We start from the raw sequence: 19,904 nt of genomic DNA, 5'->3' as shown, positions 1-19,904 counted from the left end.
CTAAAATACATATATATATACATATACAATTCAACCAAGTAAAAAGTGAATGAAAAAGTAGAAAATCAGTTTCTAGATTAAGCACAAGATTGTACCATTTAAACTCAAACCAAACAAACTTTTTGAGAAAAACAGGACAACGAGTAACAAACATATAATGTATTACCATTATAATTGATTCCAAACGCTGATAGATGTCTGTGTGTCCGGACCACGCTCCATTTCCTTCTGCTGACAGCGGACGCCATCTTGTAAACCCGTTAGCACTGCTTTCCCACTCTCGCTCGCCTTTTACCCCATCTCCATCTTTGTCCGGGGCCTTTAGAATCTCCCTTTTACAAATGTTTAGCCTGTTCCTGCCTTCTCCTCATCTTCTGCTAATTTATGAAGCGTCCCTGTTTATTCGGCCTCGGTGCCAGCTCGTAAAGCCGGCCTGTTGCTGGGATTGATTGTCCCTACAGCCACGACACGTCCTCCTTACCTCCTTAATAGGTTAGTGGTTGAGTCTATAAACTTTAAATTAGCCCTGAAAAGGGGCATTTCAGCAGACTATAACTTGAATTGATTGATGCTTCATGTTTTTGTCGTTAATGTCGTTGCGATGACAATGGAAACAATAGAAATCAGTTCACTTGCTCCTTTTTTGTATGTAGTTCCTTTGCTGTTTGTATGGATTGTAATAAAAAGCAATAGAAAATAAAGGCAAGTTTATTTGTAGAGCACATTTCATACACAAGGCAATTCAAAGTGCTTCACACGGCAGGAAAAATGCATTCAAATCACAAAGAAATGACAGAAATACAATAAGATAAGATAAGATAATCCTTTATTGTCCACACATGGGGAAATTTCACTGTTGCAACGCAGTTAGATACAGATAAACGTTAGATACAGAGGAAAAGAACAGATCACTTATAGGAAGTTTAAAGAACACTCTCATTAGAAGAACTCTTATAAACACAAACTCTTATGAACAAAAACTCCTATAGACAAAACCTCTCATTTCCCAACAAGGGATGGAGGGGAAAAATAAATAAAGATTAAAAATAATAATAAATAAATAAATAATAAAATATAATATATAAAATAAAATAAAAAACAGCTAGCGTAAGACAAGATAATAAAAATAAATAGATAATAAAATTAGATAATACAAATAAAATTACTAAATAAAAAACACCTAGCCAAATCCAAATTTATCGGACCACATTGGCAGGCATTCCAGACACTCCTTCCCATATTTATTTGACAGGCGTCTCCGGGATGGACACATCACTTTTAGATTGATTTGTTCCCATATCATAAAATAAAATGAAAGAGAAGTGACAAAATTGCCTTATGTAAGATTAGTTGAATCAATTTAGACCCCACACTTAGTCACCACAATGCCATTAGTGCACACATAACTACACTCTATAATAATAATAATAATACACCTCTGTAAATGTTAGAGCTGAAGTCAATGTAGGGTAAAAGTTGAGACGAAATAGCTTCAAACTGAAAGTGCAGTGGCAGATCGAGCCAGCATCATGAAAGCAATGATTTGTTTGAGTGGTTACTGGAATGTCTTGCCGACATGTGGTTCTTAATGACTAAAGGCTGCTTCCACAAGTTTACTTTTGACTTAGAGAAAATAAACAGATGATCTGAGCAGTCTTGATTTCATTTTCATTTTTTGATGGAACTGCAGTCAAATTACGAACAATCCAAACAGAAAATACCTTGTATTTCTAAAACCCTGTGTCCATGATGTTTTTAAAAGTACAACCTATTAGTGTAGAATGTCAATGATAAAACACTTTTTTTAGACAATAGAATGCAGTTACCTCCTTGTCTACGCTATTTATGATAAAGACCAAAAACTATTCCTATTTTGTCCTTTTTATATGACTTAATATGTGTTCAAATGTGTTCAATACTAGTTTGTCGATTAGTATTTGGATATATTCACTTACCGCACACAAAGTTGCACTGGAGGTCGGGTTTGACGGCGCTGAATTCATGAATTGCTGCCATGTGTATGTTTTTTGGTTCTTTGTAACTATAAATATTCCTGGTATTGACTGATTCTCACAGATCATTAGGAAAAAGAGGGAACGTGGTGCGGATGACTCATAATGGATTCGACAGTTCCAACAAAATCAAGAGTGCGCCGTGACTCAGAGGAGAGCAATCCACATGAATCATCCTTTCAGGTTCAGCTCAAAGTTACAATCTAGGTTTTCAGACGGTGGAAATGATCCTTTTTTCTTCATTGGTGATGCAGGTTAGATATTGCTATTGAATATGGATGATTTTGAATTGCATTAGCAGCTAACACTAACATTCAAAGTGTGTCAGTTTGAAAACATCTGTTTTTTTTTGTGTGTCTTTTTTATACTATTTTAATTCTGTTTCGACAGTGGCACGTTACAGTGATGTAAATGTGTCAACCTATGTATTGTTTATGAATAAAGTCAGTTGAATTGATTGATATCCTCGCCGATTACTAAAAGAAACTCCTTTTCTCATCGGGATACACACAGTATAGTCGCACATATGTCCTCACAAAAGTCTGGGAAACACTGCTGTAATCTTGTTTTTGCAGTTTTCTGACCCTAAAGGTAACAACCAGCGCTCCATATGCTCCTAAAGATGTCGTAATGAAAGGGAAAATAGTGACAAATTGCACACAGCCCCCTTTTGTTCTTTTGTGCCGTTCTCCTATTAGACTTTAATTGTGTCTGTTGCGCTGGTATTGCCAGGAGATGTCCTTCTTTATCAGGGCTGGTACAGACACATACTACCACACCTCTGTCAAATATTTGCCTCTGGCCGCTACTTTTCAACCCCAAACAGGCTACAGGCTTCCATACGTTCCATGGCAGGGGAGTCAGGAAGTGCATTTAATGTAACGGCTTAAAGCTTTTCATCCAAAGATGAAATATTGAGCTTTTGTTTGCTAGTTTTCATCCGTTGAATTTTTGTCGACATTTTAACCGCAATATTGATCCGACTCGACTTAATAAAAGGAGCAAGTGAACTGATTTCTGGTTGAAAAGTGTGGTCAGTGTGATTCACCGCCTGCCATTATGTCTCCCGCTAACGTCATGACAACGAAAGCGCCGCGCCGCCGGACCCCGCGGACGACCTACGGTGGCAAGCTCGGAAATATAGCAGCGTCTCATCCAGCACCTGAAGCGTAAGAAACTGAAAATATGAAACAAAATATCACATCATTTTTGTCAAATCCGATGCGTGTACGTCGCTGTGATGCAAAAATGGAGAGTGTCCCTTTAAGTGCAGTATCTGAAATGAAAGAATGTATACAAGAGGCCGTGAGGGGGGCAGACGTGGAGCAGGGGGGGGAGGTGGGGGATGTGAGTTAGCAGCGGCGACGGGATATTTGCATAAAGGGCAAGGCAGCGTGCCCAGTGGTGGAAAAGGTTGGCATGGGGCCTCGCAGACTGGCACAGGGAAGAGAGGGGAGAGACAGGGAGGGGCAGAGGCAATAGTGCATCCCTTGTTCCGAAAGAGGAGGTCCCGGGCTGTTGGCAGTGGAGCCGGCTAAATCTCTAGTTTGATTGTGTGCTAGATTGCCCCCTTTATTTGTCTGATTGCAAAGCGTTCAACACCGCATTAGTGCTAGGCTTTACTTTTCCCGGAGCCCACATTCACCAGGCCGTTTTCCCCTCTTTCTTGGCCCGCTCCGTGATTGTGGCCCGGCATACGCTCAGAGTTTGGAGTCCGTAATCAGATCACGACGCTAACGAAGCCCCGGAACGATCTCTTACCTTTGTTAAAGTTTAGTGTAATGTTGGACCCTGACCTCTGTCTGTTATGCATTTTGGTGTCAGAGTTTGGTTTGGGAGAATGAAAGACAGTGGAGCAGCAAGTTTTTTTCAACATATTTCAAGATAGAATGTGTAATTTATTATTTCATTTAAATTTGTATATATATTTCTTGTGGACTTGGACCTGAGTCAGTTGCTTGGTTATTTTTGCGGCTGAAAGTTTGAGAACCTTTATTTAAGTGCAACATAACAGGAAACTTTAGCTGTTTTGCAAATTCAGAGGAATATTTGAATAGTTTGAACATGTAAAAGTGCAGCTGCTGAACTCTGTTACTGCTGATTTTGGTTAAAGATCAGGTAAATAGACAATTATGCAATATGTTTGTTCAATAAGCTTGACTGACTTGATATTTTGAAGGTTCACGTTAGGAAAAACCCCCATAAAGCTTTAACTTTCTCACCCAAATGTGTCACTTTCATCTTTCAAATATAATATGCCTTTTTTGAAGAGTCGTTAGTTACACTTCTTTAATTCAAGATGTTCCACAAATCTGATGAGGCTGAATGGAGCCTTAACCAGTGCAGTGTGTCTCAATGCTAGTGATTAGCTCAAGGCCGAAAGCAAAGCACGCCAACATCTGTCAATCAAACTGACAGCATCAACACTTCAGGACAGAACCAACACAGCACATGTCCCGAAACATGGCTTTGCAGCTATTTTTTTTTAACAAGAGGAGACCACAACTCTCAAATCACCTATTTACTATTTTCCGCGACATGTGTTCTTTACATTTATGTCATTATGATGCATTATGGGCCCTGACTGTGCCGGGAATCACTGCTGTAAAGACTTGTTGACGTTCCAGCTCCTCTTTTGTCCATTACATCCGTCATTTCTGTTGTCTTACTGGTCTTCCATTTCAATCTCTGGGTTACAATTCATGTGCGTGTGAGACGGTTTTATTCAAGGCTCGTTCAAACTGCATTGGTGGTTGTAAAATGTGACTAATACTGCTCGGTGTATTGAGCCTTGTCCACTGCAGTGACCACCCGTGGACAGTGTGGCCGCCGACGGGGCAGGGCTGGCACACTCGCTCCTACTTTGCCAATAAAAAAACAGGCCTATTGTGACTTGGAAGAGGACAAAGATCCAATATCAAATTTTGAAATGATTTACAATTGTCCGTTTGGTTTTCTTTTCTTTATTCATTTATATAAAGCGTAACATTTGCAAAGCATATATTGAATCGATCAGACAGAAAAACTTAAACACCGTTATATTATTTGTAGTCGTCTGAAATAGTAACAGGTTCTATGTAGGACTGGGCGGTTGACAGATATTATAGATCACAATATTCTTGACAGTAACATTTAGGTCAGTCCAACAGAAATGTGTTAAAACTTGTCTTCAAACGTATTAGTTGATGTTTAATTATCAGACCAATGGGAAATGTCTGTAAAATTCATCTCAAAAGCACAGAAATAGTTTACAACATCACGTTTTTCATATTTTAACATTTCTTTTTGTAGTAACAATAACCAGAGTAAGGCCTGGATGCATGCTGGGAATATATCCCACTCTCTTCCATCTGGGACGCCCTCCGCAGGTTCTGCAGCTGATTGATGATTGCATCAGCGCCTAAACCTGGGCTTGGGCAGGGGTCCGGTCCCTCCTGATGCGGGTCATCCTGGTACACAGACATTGGGCTGGAGTCCGGTTCCGCCTTGATCTCACCGAGCCCTGGAGGGGGTGGTGACCGGTTCTCTTCCTCCGCCATAGGATCTGGGTGGGGGGAGGTGAGCTGGATTAGTTGCAGCATTCGGACTTCCCAGTCAGCCAGTCTTGCTCTCACGCGTTCCTGGGACTGCTGCCACCGGCACGTTTCCTGCTGTAGTTCTGGCTCCGCCCTCAACGTCGCAGCGTAATCCTCATCGTGGGGTCGAAGTCCATGACTCTGAGGGTTTGAGTTCCGGAGATCGTCCATCTTTATTGAACCTCACACGTGGCAAAGAAGAAGTAAACCTGGCGGACTCGAACTGCCTCTTATATACCTGCTGCACACGTGATGTCTTAAAGCACACGTGATGTCATAAAGCACACGTGATGTCATAAAGCACACGTGATGTCATAAAGCACACGTGATGTCATACAGCACACGTGATGTCATAAAGCACACGTGATGTCATAAAGCACACGTGATGTCATAAGGCACACGTGATGTCATAAAGCACACGTGATGTCATAAAGCACACGTGATGTCATAAAGCACACGTGATGTCATACAGCACACGTGATGTCATACAGCACACGTGATGTCATAAAGCACACGTGATGTCATACAGCACACGTGATGTCATACAGCACACGTGATGTCATAAAGCACACGTGATATCATACAGCACACGTGATGTCATACAGCACACGTGATGTCATAAAGCACACTTGATGTCATAAGATGTCATAAGGCACACGTGATGTCATACAGCACACGTGATGTCATACAGCACACGTGATGTCATACAGCACACGTGATGTCATAAAGCACACGTGATGTCATAAAGCACACTATCATGCACAGGCTGGAGCGCCCCCTACTGGACACCCCACTAACTACAAGCACATGAAAACAAAGGAGTTACAGGTTCTTTTATACAGATAACATTGGCCACGTAATCGACTCCTTCTTCTAATAAATAGTCGGTGTTTCTTCCCCGCGCCCTCCGATCGGTGGCCTCGGCGCTAACATGTGCACCTGGAGTTGCTCATTAACCACACAAAGGCCGAACAGGAGCAGGTTTACATTTCGCCGACACTTCAGAGGGGAGTGATTCTCTTAAATGTCACTTTGGTTTAAGAGCCTTGTTTACCAGCGCGCCTGCTTTTCAAACAGCCCCGCGCTCCGCTGGCTGCTCGCTCCTCTCCTCTCTTCACTTTCTCCCACTGCCGTTTGAACCCTTTTCGTCTCTTTGAAAAGTATGACTATAAGCCCTAAAGCTTTGTCGAGCGGCAAGTTAACACACGAACCGGCAGAGCCCTTTTCGTCGGAGGCGGTGTCGAAATTCGAAATCCAAATTTGCGACATTGATTTTTTGGGGTGAATACTGTGTCGTAATAGCGCAGCGCTGTTAGCTTATTTCTACATCAGTGAGCTGGTGATGCCGTGTGATGTGTGCTAAGCTCGCGTCTAGATCAAACATAATACTAGATGGCTGCTTGGATCTGTTAAAATTACATGATGTCTCAACTTGTGCTGTGATCAAATGTAGCTGACACTTGCATTAAAAATACATCGCGCCGTCGGATCTAAAATGGCCGCGCGAGATGAAACGGATGAATTTGTCACAGGCCGAGCGTTCTGTGTTTACCGATTACAGAGCTGCTTTTTAGCCGGGCAGAAAATTAACACCCGCAGTGGGCCAAATGCTCCGAAAAGCTGGCTGTGGTTTGTAAGTTTATCTTCTCTAGCAACCACTTTTTGCGGCACACTGCTTATTATTTGGAACTGTTTGTGGAAATTGACGGTTGGTGAAACTGTGGGAAAGAGACGTGTATTTTTATCTTGGCTCATTTTCTTGCAACAGGGAAGAAAAGCTGTAAAAAAAGTATTATTTATATTGTTTGCTTTTTTATGTGGGTCTCGAAACAGCGCAGCTCCTCGCAGTACGTCTGCTAATATAGTTTACTTTACTATGCTGTTACTACATCAGTGCTACTACTTTATTTTAACTGCAATAGGATGAAGCGCTTTATTTCAAATGATTTTGATTCAGAACATTAATATTGATTCTCCTTTAAATGTACACGTGAGATGACGATTTGCTTTCTTTTCCATCCCAAAAATGATCTACTTATGGATATGAAAAAACCCCAAAACAAAAAAAACATTTTCCATGGAGATTTAAGTACATATTTCATGCTTTTTTCTCTAATGAAGAGATTTCTCCCAGTTCTCCCACTGTTGATTTGTCCAGTGACCGCTACCACGCTCTGCCCAGCCCTGAACCGAACCCGGGACCTTTAGGTGTGAATCGAGTATTAAACGCATGATCGGGTCTGATGATATTTATTATTGAAACGTGTGTAAAAGTGTGTGGTGGTTGCGGTCCGTGTGGTGCTGGTCCGGGAGCGTGGCAGCAGTGTGAGCAGCTCCAGTCAGTTGGCCGGCTCAGTGAGAAAACACTCGGTCATGGCGTCCGTGCTGCTGAGTGGGCCGGCCGTGCCAGCCCGCCGCCGCCTCACGTGCACGCTCCTCGCCGCCTCACGTGCATGCTCCTCGCCTCACGTGCACGCTCCTCGCCTCACATGCACGCTCCTCGTATCAGCGAGACACAGGCCATGTCCTTCCTCCGACAGTCGCTGCAGAGTCCAGATGCAGGCGGCAGATTTGTGGATCAAAATATCATTTCTTAGTGTTGATTGTACTATTGGAGGCGAAGATAGGACACGTTTAGCGAGCCATCACTAAAGTGTAGATAATAGATTCAAACGATATTATATTTGTGATCTTATCTACTTTTGCAGAAGGCGTAAACGTTCGGACAAAACATTTTATTAAAAGAAGTCGGTGTAATGGTTTATCCATTGTAGAATGTTAAATGTCTTGATTTTTAAACCATTTTCCAGATGAATACCTGTGAAACCTTATGCTAACACGTATCAAGCATGAGAAACAGTAAGGACAGTATGATGTTACATATTCATTTAGCCAAAACTTCTCTGAGCGTCCTTCTGCTTCCTGAACAATCACACTCAGTTCAGTTAGTTAGGGTTTAGGCCACGGGACACTTGTATTGTCCCTGTAGGAGAGTTTGTCCTCTGCGGCGCTCGGACCCCTGTCCAGAGTGGTCAGGAGGCATTGTGCATGTTTTGTGATGATGGGGGAAACACAGGGAGAAACATGGCACCGAATGATTAGAATCGGGGGTTTACTATTGCAATAACACAGCATCAGTCGGGTAAAACTGACCTGTCTAAACCCAGCTCACGTTCCCTATAGAATCGAACCCTCAACCTTCTCTCTGTGGCTGAATCTGGTGTTAGCCAGGCTAGCAGTGGTGGCATTAGGTTAAACATTACTTGTTTTACTAGTTAGTCCCTAAAAAACCTCAAATGTTTCTAATTTCAGTTTTGTGGTTAGATATTCACAGAGAGGCTGTGGTGCAGTGAGTTCAATGTTCAACCATTAACCAGAAGGTCAGAGGTTTAAACTATTGTGTTCCCACTTCATCCACATTGTTATATTATAATGTTACTTCTGATGATGCCGTCAATATTTTCATTGTGGTCTATGTCTATTCAACATCCATAACTTTCTTTTTGTCTCATTTTGGCTGAGCTGTTTGTTGGTGCACAATATGCAGCATAAAGCAATTGCCAAAGTAAAAAATGTGTATAGGCACCATGTTTACTGCATAAAATGTATCGCAGGATATGTGTGAAACGACTCTGCATATGGCTCTAGTGATTCAGTTTTACAGTATTGTTATGTGATCATTTTTGCACAACACTAATCGAACGTGACACACGCTTTACTCGTGCTATGAAACGCCTGTGGTATTTCCAAGTCTGTGTGTGTGACTGAGCTGTGTGGCTGTTTGCAGGTGAGCTTTGCATCCAACATCCGGATCACAACCACGTCAGTTATCTGCTCCATCAGGACTCGTGCGGTGGTGTAGAAGCGTCACTGTGCGCTCCGCCCTTCTCCATAGTGAACATCTGCATGTCTTGACAAGAACAGCCTCCTCGCTCACAAACGCATATTGTTTTATCAAATCTTTTAGCCCCAAGGAATAAATTAAGCAGTCTGTGTGAATCATGTTACAAATATGTTGAGTTGACAAGTGGATTCAAAATCAATAGTTTGTAACGTAGTAGTATAGTCAATAGATGCATTAAAATTGTTTTTTTTTTTAATACAAAACAAAATAAACAGTAAAATGTGCATATGAAAGTTGATTTTGGAAAACAATATTACTTCACGCTCTTTGAGGGTTTGATGAAGTTTCACAGTAAGTGGTATTTACTCAAGCAAGAGCATCAGTCAAAGAATTGGAAACTAAACTAAGCGTTTCAACTAGCATAGAGTAAGCCACGCCCCTTAGACAAACAGCACTTGATAAAGCAGCTGCTGCAGAGACATTTTCAGAAGTTTTGGATATTCCACTAAACATATCTTAGTTGAATTGAGGTTCATTTAACTTGAAGGTCTTTTGAGATCAATTATTTTGAAGTTAAAATGTAACTGTCCCACAATGATTCAATGTTAGTGTTGTCGTCTTGCAGGGGGCAAACCAGACTCAGCGAACCCATCCGCGGGGCACTTTTGTGGGCTTGGAATGCCAGTGCGTGCCTCGTCCTCTTCTGGTCTCCCCCACAGCCCGCTCTGGGCACGTTAGCACATAGCCGCAAATTGCAAACAGATTTTTCACACATAGTAATGTGCTAGTTTGTAAACTCAGATAAGTGCAACCAACGAGGCTGAGCATCACAAATCTGCAGACATTCACTACATTTGTGCACTTTACTCTTGTTCTTACAATTCAGACCTGTTCTTCCGGAGTATACTGGAGCGTTTACTGTGTGTGTACGTGAGGAGACGCGTGGTGGGCACCAGGCCTTTGTCTGGTTTTGCTTAAACACTAGTTGAAGAAGAAAGTTTGTTGGTCCAAACAATTTTGGCAAAATATTATATTGGAATTTTACTGACAAACATTGTGATTATGATTAGTTTTACATATTATGTTTTAATTGTAGAATTCTCTTCACATTTCACATTTTAAACATGTCCTGGAGCATTTGCGAGAAGACTGAAATATGAACTAATAAACTAATACAGGAATCAAAGGCATTTCAGAACATGTTTGTAGAGGTCGACTGTACAGAGGGTTTTACACGTGCAAAGAACTTAGATGATTGCAGTCTTAGCCATTTGTTAATTATGGCCTTTCAAATTGCAATTTCGATTTGATTGCCATATATCTTGCAGCCTTACGTTTGCTCTCATCAAGTATGAATAACCACAGCAATTTTCATAAAGGTTAGGATCAATGTCAAGACCGTTTATAGTAGAAATGATGAAAAATGTACGGTATATTAATTCTTATCATATATATTTTTTAGACTTCTCTTATTTCCACACATATTTGAGTATACTACAGTAGATGTAGATAATGCTATTGGACATCTCACAACTTCAGTGGATTGGATTCAAGTTCATATTGAATTATTTGTGACCGTGTGTTGACAAAAGGCACTTTGTTGTTTCCTCTCTTAAGCGAATGATTGAATCTGCTGCAGTCACCTCGGCCGAGTCGGTCACGAGTCACGACTGTTTCTCCTCTGCTCTGGCTCGTAGTCGGAGGTCGATGGTAGCCACACTCCCGGGTCAGGGACACTGTGGCCGGGCAGGAGGGGACAGAGCCGGGGCCACAGCGGAGCAGAGCACAGCACTAATGAAGGGCCAGGCGGCTGCGATGGACCACACTTTTAATTGGTCTAATGAGATGCAGAGTGACCTGGGCGAGGTCAAACACGGCACAGAGCAGGACAAAGGAGGACGTGGCAGAATGTCACTATAACACATTCTGAAAGACCATAGAGATGGACCTCCGGTAAATCTTGATAAACGATTTTAAGGAGGTAAAGACTATGCATGAAATCATAATCAATCTTGCCTAATTGAACTTTTCTGAACTGAATGAATTGGAATAGGCTAAACCACGTTCAAACACAACTTCTCTAACCTAAAACATGTAGATGTCTTTTGTAATATACACACATTAGTCAATACAATGTTTTGAATTGAAAGTTGACGCATTAGTTCTCAGGACATTCTTTTGGAGCTTGTGTTGGCACGAGCCGCTCACACTGAGCTTCCTCTGGGTAAACACAGAACAGAAAGGTACAGGTGTGTTTGGAGAAATGAAAAGCTCTGACATTTAAGGAGATTGAATTTAATTGTTTAGCTTGTTTTTGAGGCAAAATGTTTATTTGAGTTAAACAAGGTTGCTCTCTAAAAACACTCACTTTTCTAAATTTTAATTAACACGTCTTTTATTTGGTGCATTTAGGGATAGTGTCATGACCTTCTTCAGACTATGCTTTCATGCTTTTACATGTGTAAACAGCCCAACTGAGCAAACTAAACAGCCCAAATTATTAAAAAATAAAATATGTTGTTCTTTGCTTTGTATGAATAAATAAAGCCTCTATTTGGGAAATGAAAAGGACATTTTTTCAGAATGGGCCAACATTAAAAAAAAAAAAAGACTACAAAATTTGAAATTGAACATTACCACAGCACATTAATCTAACCACGTATATATGATTGTCCTTGAATGGTAATGAGTGTGTTTGGATCGCGCTGATGACACGGAGCTGGAGCTGGAGCACATGTGCTGTTCAGGCTCTTTTCTCTCCTGACTGAAAGAGTTAAGCTGAAGTTGGCACAGAGACTCCACAGTCTCGGTCAGACGTGCAGAGAATGGAAATATAAAGGACTTGAAAATCATTTCTTTTGTCTCGTTATAGACGGCTTATAATTAGCTTAACAGCAGTGCGGCGGATATAATAAACGTAAACGAATTTGAAAAATGAGATCACGCGACAGGCGGGCGTTCATTTCAACAATATTAACAATTATTTGGGCCCACGGTTTAAATCGTGCCACGGATAAATACACAGTGGAAGTATGCCGACAGAAAGTTGAAGTCATAGTATATATTTTCCTTTTTGGAGTTTAAAAAGGCTCAATTATGTGTATTTGTTCCTCCTGTTTCCGATCTCGCGTTATTATTAAATGGAAGCGGGTTTTAAACATTACGGGCGCATTAATGCCAGATCTGTTATTTCTTTTACACCGTTTTGAGTTTTCAGATTGTAGCTCACGACATTTGGCAGCTCTTTAAATATGTATTTTTCCCTTTTTCAACGATTTACATACGGAAAGAGAATCCTGGTCCATTTTAATGGTTTTAATTGAGCTTTCTTTTGTCTTATTAACGGATTTGGATTAATGATTGAGGTAAAGAACGGTTTGTAATAATATTGAAGTCGAATTGTCTGTGTAAAGACGTAAAAGGAGCGCGCGCGCACATCGGGCCTGCACGTGGCGCTTACGCAGCAAAAAGGCATTTGCACTCAGAACTTTTAAACACAATTTCTAATAATTATAATTGGAAAAAAAAAAATGTACACCTGCTCCTAATTTAATTTACGGGCGAGTAGCTAAACCTTAAGCTATGTTTGTTGTGACCTTATATCTGTTTGGCAGACGTGAAAAAGGTGTTTAATTGGCAGCGGGACGTGCCCAGCATGCGCGAGCAGATAATACATGCTAATGTTGAGCTCACACACCGGCTTTAAATGCAGTATTTTTCCACATTTGGCAAGGAAGTATTCATATGCCTGACAGTTAATGCAACAAAATGTCCTGTGATTTTTCCTGACGCGACCATAGCTAAAGGAGAGTGACTTCAACCCGCTTCGAGTCAGATTCGGGCGACATGTGAACAGTGGCGCATTTGCATTTTGGCATGACGACCCCGGTGACGCGGGATTTGTATTGAAAAGCAGCTCAGTGAAGCACATTGAAGTGCCAGTTATCGCCTCTTAAGATTTTGTTCTGCAGGTGGCGATAGAAGCAGAAATATTTATGCCTTTCAGTCTCTCGCGCATCACAATGGACACGGATCTCCCCTTTTAGTTTATTGGCTTCCTTTGTCACGTTATCTAATCATATATCAGAGTTTGGCAGTGGTGAATGACTCGGGATGAATGCAGAGGTGTGCTTCTCCTCACTGCTCCAGCAGATGATGGGTCAGTGTTTCATTACTGTGCTGCCTTCATGGCTCCAGGATGAAGTGAAGTGGATTCAGGATTTGAACTGGAGCAAGAACGTTCACTAGAAAGAGAGAGAGAGAGGGGGAGATAGAGATAGAGAGAGAGAGAGAGAGAGAGAGAGAGAGAGAGAGAGAGAGAGAGAGAGAGAGAGAGAGAGAGAGAGAGAGAGAGAGAGAGAGAGAGAGAGAGAGAGAGAGAGAGAGAGAGAGAGAGAGAGAGAATGATGGCTTTCTGTTTAAGTGCCTTATGCTTGTCTCAGCAGAATAATGTCCTAAATTCCTCTTCTGTTTGTTATGGGCATTTGCCTTTTAATAAATATGATTCTAGGTTTATAGTCATGTTGGTGGATTCAGTTTTAAATCTCTTTATGATGGGGAGTTCTCTAAGAATTGTTCCCCATGTGTTGTAATTGACTGGCATTGTGTGTCATGACTGTGTGTTGCAGTTTGCTCATGTGAGTGGCGTTCAGACCGGCCATGAGACTGTCTGCAGAGCAGGTGCCTCCATGAATAACAGACTATTTCCACGAAGCAACATGGCAGCCACTGACAGAGCTAACGCCAAATCCCGACGGGAGTTTGGGAGTAAATTTCGGTTGGTTTGGTGAGGGAGACTACATCAGTGTGTCGTATACAGCTGAGGCGACTGCGTGACCATTCTGCCTTGAGCGGTCCCTGTCATGTGGCTCTAGATAGTCTCATCACTGGTGTGTGCGGCGCAGTGTGGCTGGTTTGTTTCTGCCTCTTTGTTTGCTGTGGTAAACCCATGAGCAGCTGCCGCTGGTGGGGTCTGGAGGGATTCTGAAGCTGTGTGTCCTCTCTTTGCCATCCTCTGCCAAGGTGGCATTATGCAAGTGGAGCGAGGGGTAGAGAGAGAGCGCGTGGACCGGGCGGGGGGATTGTGGGGGTTAGAGACGAGGCGACGGCGGCCATAGTAAAGATGGAGGAAGGCTGAGGGCTGCTGGGATTGGTGCAGGAGAAGACTTGCTCCCCTGAACTTTGCCTTGGTGTCAGAGTGGAACTTGTCGATTTGGCAAATAGTGCGGTGTCGGACAAGACCGTGCCTCTCCTCCACTCCCACCTGCTCCCTCCTTCTCTCTCTCTCTCTCTCTCTCCTCGTGCTGCTCTCACTCTCTCTGCCACTAGCACCCCCCCTCGTCACCCAGCCTCTTTCTCTTTTCCCTCCCTTTCAGCTCTTGAAGCTAACGCATTGGCTGGGCTACAGGCATCTTGTTGCCAAATAGGTGGGCCCTACGCGTGTTGGCAAAGACTCAAGCAATGGTTAGGGAAAGAACGCGGAGAGGACGAGAGACGTCAAGCGAGAAACAGAAAGAGGAAGAGAGAGAGTTGGAGAGAAAAGGGGAAAAAAGAAGCGGCACTCGGCTTTGCCAGCGGTCGTATGCGCTCGTCCAACATTGATTCGGCTCTGTATTTTTTCCCCCTGTTCTGTGCTCTGCCTTCCCTGGCCCCCCCATCTGTGTGTGTGTGCCGCTGTGCGAGTGTGTGTGAGTGTGTGTGATCCTTGTGCCGGCCCAGGGATCAGAACAGACACCAACACCAATTACACTTTGCCAAGGATTTTTTTTTTTTTACTTTAAATTTTTTCTTTTTTGGAAAGCGTAAAGGACTGTTTACTTTATCTCTCCTCGCTGTTGAAGTTTTCTGCCTCTTCACAATATTGTCAACATTTGGAATTTTTGAGGAATTTCATTTTCCTTTTTTTTTTTTTTTTTTTTTTTTTTTTATCTTACTCTTTGTTATTTTGTGCTTTTGTCTAATGAGGTTTTGGCCGTGTTCCTGCTTCGGCAAAACGTGAATTTGCCCATTCCCGGAAATCTTTTTTCTTTCTTTCTCTCTTTACTTTGGCCCACTCTTTCTACTGAGCAGCATATTCAGCTAATTCTCTTTTTTTTTTTTTTTTTTTTTTTTTTTTTTACAATCCCCAAGTTTTTTTCATCTGGTATTTCTTCACACTCTGCCAAACCAACACTTGCTTTACATTGGGGAGTGCGGGAGGAGGAAAAAAAAACTGGTGCAGGAGATTTTTTTTTTTTCACTTTAAACGCCGTGCCAAATTTATGATGAGAGTGCAAAATGGTAACTACCAGGCCGTCTGTCTTCCTCTTGCTGTGTGGTTTTCTGTGGTGATTTGTGTCTACATTCAGTTTGTTGCGGAAATGTGAGTCGGGTTGGAGCTCCCCTTGCATGGTAGCGCAGATAGGGAAATGGTATGGCTGATCTTTTAGCTGCACATTTCAACAGTGGTCTTGTGGCGGCAAAGCTTGGCGGTGGTGAGCGACCGGTGTGTGGCAACCCTGGCACAGGAACGCTGTGGCGAGATCTGGGCTTTGTTGCCCAGAGATATGTAGTGAAGGTATTATAGCGCTGATGAATAACTTTTTGGACAGAAAAGTGGGAGCGCACCTCGGCTCAGCACTTTCTTTTTGCATGTGCATTTTTTTTTCGTGTTGTGTGTGTTTTATGAAGTTTATTGGAGGTTTTGATTATTGTTATTTTTTTAATCATTATAATTTTGACAACTTTTGAGATACAATAACCAAAGAGCTCAATTCTTTTTGAGCTCTGACTTTGCATTGTTTCCTTTGAGAATTTTTTCTTTTTTTTTTGCATGAAAAATAATCCGGCTTTTTAATTATTTGAATATATTTATGAAATATGTTTTTATTCTAGAATTATTGTTTTTTTTTTTTTTCATAAGATATAAGAGAACATAACATTGACCTTACCCTCCTCCTCTTCCTCCAGGATGAATTTCATCCCTTCATTGAGGCTCTCCTCCCACATGTCCGTGCCTTCTCCTACACCTGGTTCAACCTACAGGCTCGCAAGCGCAAATACTTCAAGAAGCACGAGAAGAGGATGACCAAGGACGAGGAGCGCGCGGTGAAGGACGAGCTGTTGGGGGAGAAGCCAGAGATCAAACAGAAGTGGGCCTCGCGCCTCTTGGCCAAGCTGCGCAAGGACATCCGGCCCGAGTTCCGCGAGGACTTTGTGCTCACCATCACGGGGAAGAAGCCCCCCTGCTGCGTGCTGTCCAACCCCGACCAGAAGGGCAAAATCCGCCGCATCGACTGCCTACGCCAGGCCGACAAGGTGTGGCGCCTGGACCTGGTGATGGTGATTCTGTTCAAGGGCAGCCCTCTGGAGAGCACGGACGGAGAGCGACTGGTCAAGTCGCCCCAGTGCTCCAACCACGGCCTGTGTGTCCAGCCACACCACATCGGAGTGACGGTCAAAGAGCTGGACCTCTACCTGGCCTACTTCGTCCACACACCAGGTACGCACACGCCGCTTGGCATTAGGCCTATGCATCAGACTGTTTATTCATTTTTCAGAGGAGTTGTGACAGAAAATGAATGTTTGAGGGGAAGAAAGTGAGGAAAACGATGTCCCAAAAGCTCTTGAATGAATCAAACTAAGCAGCATTTCTTTTTGTTTTGCTCATATTCTGTACAGATTATTGTAAAATGAACAAAATAGTTTGACTAAGAATCAATGAATTGTAACATCGTAATGGTTAAAAAAATCTAATAGATAGTTTAGTTATATTTATGGTTCAGTTTTTTGTTAATTCACATGTTTATATTTCAGAAAGAGTCAAAATACAACTGTCCAAATTCTTCCACAGACATGGCTCTCCTCACTGTGCCCTTTTTGCATCTTTTATCTGCTAATATCACGCAGCCATAGTTTATTTACGTTCCATACACTTCCGCCATCGCTGTGCCAAGCCCGTCCTCGATAAAGCTCAGAGCAGATCTGGTGCCAAACGGCGATAAACACAATAAACTGTGCTCAGGGCTTCGATAAGCGCTGCATCTTTGCGTTTAACTCCGCGCTGTCGTCTCAAGCCTCCGCCAACGTTTATATCGGCGCAAAAAAAAGATCCACCAGCCCTTTTTGATAGCACGCACCGCAAACTTGTGTTTACTTACAGATATGTTTGCTTCGGCACATTTGTTAAAGCATTTGTGTGCAAATTTGTCTAAATCCGAGCTCCGATGTTTCACTGTGCCGCGTGTCAACAAAAGCATCTGCAAACCTGGAAAAAGCACATCTCCATTAGCCGCGTAATGGCCGGGACGTCAGTGAGCAGTGTGTGGCTTCTTTTGAGATCCCCACAGAGCGAGCTCAAAGCTGGCCTCGTCCCAGGTGTGAAGGGGCTCAGGACACTGCCTCTGCGTCCACATCGAGCGGCTCGGAAAAACACTCTGCAGAATGGACACACGCTGAAGCCAAAATGCAGAAACGAGGCTCAGGCGGAGGATGTGTGTGTTTTACAGGAGAGTGAAGCCAGAAAATCAGCCTAAAATGGAGCGTGGAAAAGACATTATTATTCTGCTCCATAGAGGATTTTTATTACATTTTAAACCGTTTTAAACAGTGAAAAATGCTCCACATTAATACTATAATCTATTGATAATAGTTATATAGCATTTTATACATTTAAATATTTATCACTTGTTTAAATTCATGTGCAATCTATGTGCTGTCGTGACACATATTCATGTGCAATTACTGTCGGGATCACATGCAATGGTATTTATTTATTTATTTGTCTATGGGAGTTTTTATTTATTTATAGGAGATCTTCTACTGAAAGTGTTTTTCAGACTTCCTATAAGTGATCTGTTCTTCTGTATCTACCTCTGTATCTACCTGCGTTGCACCAATGAAATTTCCCCATGTGGGACAATAAAGGAATATCTTATCTTATGTTTTATAAGCTATTCAAACTATGTCAGCATTTGTTTTATTAAAAATTATGTATTATATTATACATTTATTTAAATATCAAATTGACCTGTAATTTGCAACCACTGAACTAATGCTATTTTATTTGACTGAAATATGACAAAGATTCACACAGATCCACAGTAATAAGCAAGGTTCTATTTCTCAGCATGTCATATTTGAGTCGTGTGTAAACATGTGTACAGTTTATACTAAAATGTGCGTTGTGCTTTTGATGTTTTTAGCATGAGCCTGTGCTGAAGTGGCTCTGTGGTTTGTGGCAGGTGTAAGCACTGTTCCCCCTCACACAAACGCTCACAGACAGTTAGCGAGCGCGGCTATTATCCCGCTCCTCTTACCACTGGCATACAGTTACAGCCCTTAATGCTGCTCCTTGGCAGCGAGGTGCGGGGCTCCTCTGCGACAGAGCGCCCCATGCCAGGCTCCTTTCAGCCCTGTGTGTAACTCGGCTTGAGTTCGCGGAGCCTCGGTGAGCGCCTCTTCCTGTCCCACAATGCTCCGTGGCCAAACCGCCGCTCAGATTAGCTCCCAGCGCAGCCTGGTGCCCCTCCGAGTAAAGCCCTTTTCGCTCTTTGCCAGGATTTCCACAGCCACTCATGACCGCAGCTAGTTCTTCTACAGTGGATCTTGAAATTCAGTTATTGTAACTATGACGACTCCTTTTTGGAGTTTGGTTTTGACATTTACTAAAACATTTACAAAATCGCAGCGGCAAAAATCCAGTGTTTGAGGAATATGTTAAAAAGATGACAAAGCTTCTATGTTCTCGCATTTAAATACATATTTTGTATCTCTTTTTTACACATGAACCAGGCATTGTGTTGTTTTAGAGTACATTTGTATTTGTCTACTCATCTTATAAACCTTTTAAATCCATGCTATATTCAATCAGAGCCGATCCCGTAGTTTCTTTTACATATTTGGATAGCCATAAGCCGGGTCATGTAAACAGGAGCTACCTCTGCTCTCACAGACACACAGTGGCTCTGCTCTGACCCCTGCAGTGGCTCTGCTCTGACCCCTGCAGTGGCTCTGCTCTGACCCCTGCAGTGGCTCTGCTCTGACCCCTGCAGTGGCTCTGCTCTGACCCCTGCAGTGGCTCTGCTCTGACCCCTGCAGTGGCTCTGCTCTGACCCCTGCAGTGGCTCTGCTCTGACCCCTGCAGTGGCAGTGTTACACTTTTATTCTTAGCTCAGCATTGCGCAGTCTCTGGCAGAAGCTATCAGTTGTCAGGTACCACTCGCTCGCCCACTTGGTCCTCCTCGCTGCCCCCCCGTCCCTCCTCTCTGCCCCCGTCCCTCCTCTCTGCCCCCCGTCCCTCCTCTCTGCCCCCCCATCCCTCCTCTCTGCCCCCCCATCCCTCCTCTCTGCCCCCGTCCCACCCATGTCACCCCGGGCCTCACCCAGCTGCAGAGGCCTGAGCCAAGCTGCCATGATGTGTGAGTGACAAGGCAGGACATCAACCCGCTTCTCCTCTGTTTCCCAGCAGTACAGTGTGTGTGTGTGTGTGTGTGT

General features: G+C 42.9%; 1 protein-coding gene across 20 annotated transcripts in view; it reads left to right on the top strand.

Annotated features, from left to right (window-relative positions):
- nfixb (nuclear factor I/Xb) overlaps positions 1–19,904 on the top strand; it is a 150,270-nt gene that overhangs the window by 38,721 nt on the left and 91,645 nt on the right. For 7 of the 20 annotated variants that reach the window (XM_072443625.1, XM_072443614.1, XM_072443616.1 and 4 more), the window contains one exon: positions 16,380–16,911. In XM_072443625.1, coding sequence (XP_072299726.1) covers positions 16,380–16,911 — 532 coding nt within the window. Of the gene's footprint in view, positions 1–14,880; positions 15,711–15,759; positions 15,988–16,379; positions 16,912–19,904 lie in introns of those variants that run through there. The other 13 variants (XM_072443628.1, XM_072443613.1, XM_072443620.1 and 10 more) reach the window with 8 other exon arrangements.

This window comes from Eucyclogobius newberryi, unplaced genomic scaffold (genome assembly GCF_026437365.1).
Source record: "Eucyclogobius newberryi isolate DKJ021-1_F unplaced genomic scaffold, fEucNew1.0.hap1 SCAF_13, whole genome shotgun sequence".
Classification (NCBI taxonomy): Eukaryota; Metazoa; Chordata; class Actinopteri; order Gobiiformes; family Gobiidae; genus Eucyclogobius; species Eucyclogobius newberryi.
Note: the sequence above shows the minus strand (reverse complement) of the source record. Positions and strands in the feature narration are given on the sequence as shown.